The 1,392-nt window shown below is 41.3% G+C and overlaps 1 protein-coding gene across 1 annotated transcript in view; it reads left to right on the top strand.

Annotated features, from left to right (window-relative positions):
• GCNT1 (glucosaminyl (N-acetyl) transferase 1, core 2) overlaps positions 1-1,055 on the top strand; it is a 27,668-nt gene extending 26,613 nt beyond the window's left edge. The window contains 1 exon segment of the mRNA XM_006769014.2: positions 2-1,055. Coding sequence (XP_006769077.1) covers positions 2-400 — 399 coding nt within the window. The 3' untranslated portion in view covers positions 401-1,055.
• The last annotated feature ends 337 nt before the right edge of the window (positions 1,056-1,392 follow it).

A 1,392-nucleotide genomic window follows, 5' to 3' on the forward strand; every position in this document is an offset into this window, starting at 1 on the left:
AGAGTACGTGCTAGAGAATGAAAAAATCCAGAAGTTTATGGAGTGGGCAAAAGACACATACAGTCCGGACGAGTATCTCTGGGCCACTATTCAGAGGATCCCTGAAGTCCCTGGCTCACTGTCCTTAAGTCATAAGTACGACATGTCCGATATGCAAGCAATTGCTAGGTTTGTCAAATGGCAGTACTTTGAAGGTGACGTTTACAAGGGCGCACCCTATCCACCCTGCAACGGGGTGCACGTGCGCTCCGTGTGTGTTTTTGGGGCAGGTGACTTGAACTGGATACTGCGCAAGCACCACTTGTTTGCCAATAAGTTTGACATGGACATTGACCTCTTTGCCATCCAGTGTTTGGATGAGCATCTGAGGCTTAAAGCCCTGGAGACGTTAAAACACTGACATTTGCTGTAGGCAATTTTAGAAATAATAAGGCGGCTCCATGAGATGTATCCCATCTGATTCTTCGGCTTTATTAATTAACATCAGAAACACTGTAGGGGTTTAGAGCAGGGACTCTAAATCTTCTTTTCAGAGAATGCACATGGTCTCTGCAGAGCACAGCCGCTTAGAAAGGTTATGGCATTATACCTTGACTTAGAGTTAATGTGAGGCCAAGGCAAGTTGCAAGGCATTGTGGGGAGAGGTGACCCAGGTGGCCCGGAAGAGGCCCAATGCAACAACCAGCCTGTTAAAAGAGCTCAGGGACTTCACCAAATGATAAGATTTAACCTGTGCCAAAATTGCTTTGAGAGCTTTAAATATGCCAGTCTTCCCAGTTTGAATAAAATTACAGCAGCAACCAATCATGAGGGTATAATTTATTTTGTAGGTTCTATTTGTTGAATTAGAAAATTGACATTACTGTAAATGATTCTTGTGAATATAATTTACTGTCTGCTGCAACATTGTGCTGTGTATTGTATCTATGTCATCTCAGGGAACTTGGGAAAAACGGGCTTGACTGAATGTAAATGTTTCTGAGTAATTTATGCTTCTACCAATGTACGTATGTTTTTAAAAACAAAAAAAACCTGGCAATTTCTGGTTTAGTTGATTCTATGAATCATCTTAGATTATTAGAAAAGATATCTTAGGTTATTAAGAGAGTTAAGATATCTTTGTTTATGATGATAGTTTCTACAGAGTAACACTCAATTTTGAAAATATTTGTCTCTCTAACTGCTCTCCGCCATCTCTAGACCCTGCTATCAAGCTACATAAAAACTTGCTTTTCATTACCCCATAGTACTGCCTCAGTTCTAGTATATGATTCGACTGACAGTAATTAGTGTAGAGAACTAAGACAGAAAGGTATGGAGGGGGAGGAGTCATATTTTGCCCATTTCGGAGGCCCATGGTGAGGGTTAAAAACCAGCAGTTGGCACTGTCCC

This window comes from Myotis davidii, unplaced genomic scaffold, assembly GCF_000327345.1.
Source record: "Myotis davidii unplaced genomic scaffold, ASM32734v1 scaffold98, whole genome shotgun sequence".
In the NCBI taxonomy this organism is placed as follows: domain Eukaryota; kingdom Metazoa; phylum Chordata; class Mammalia; order Chiroptera; family Vespertilionidae; genus Myotis; species Myotis davidii.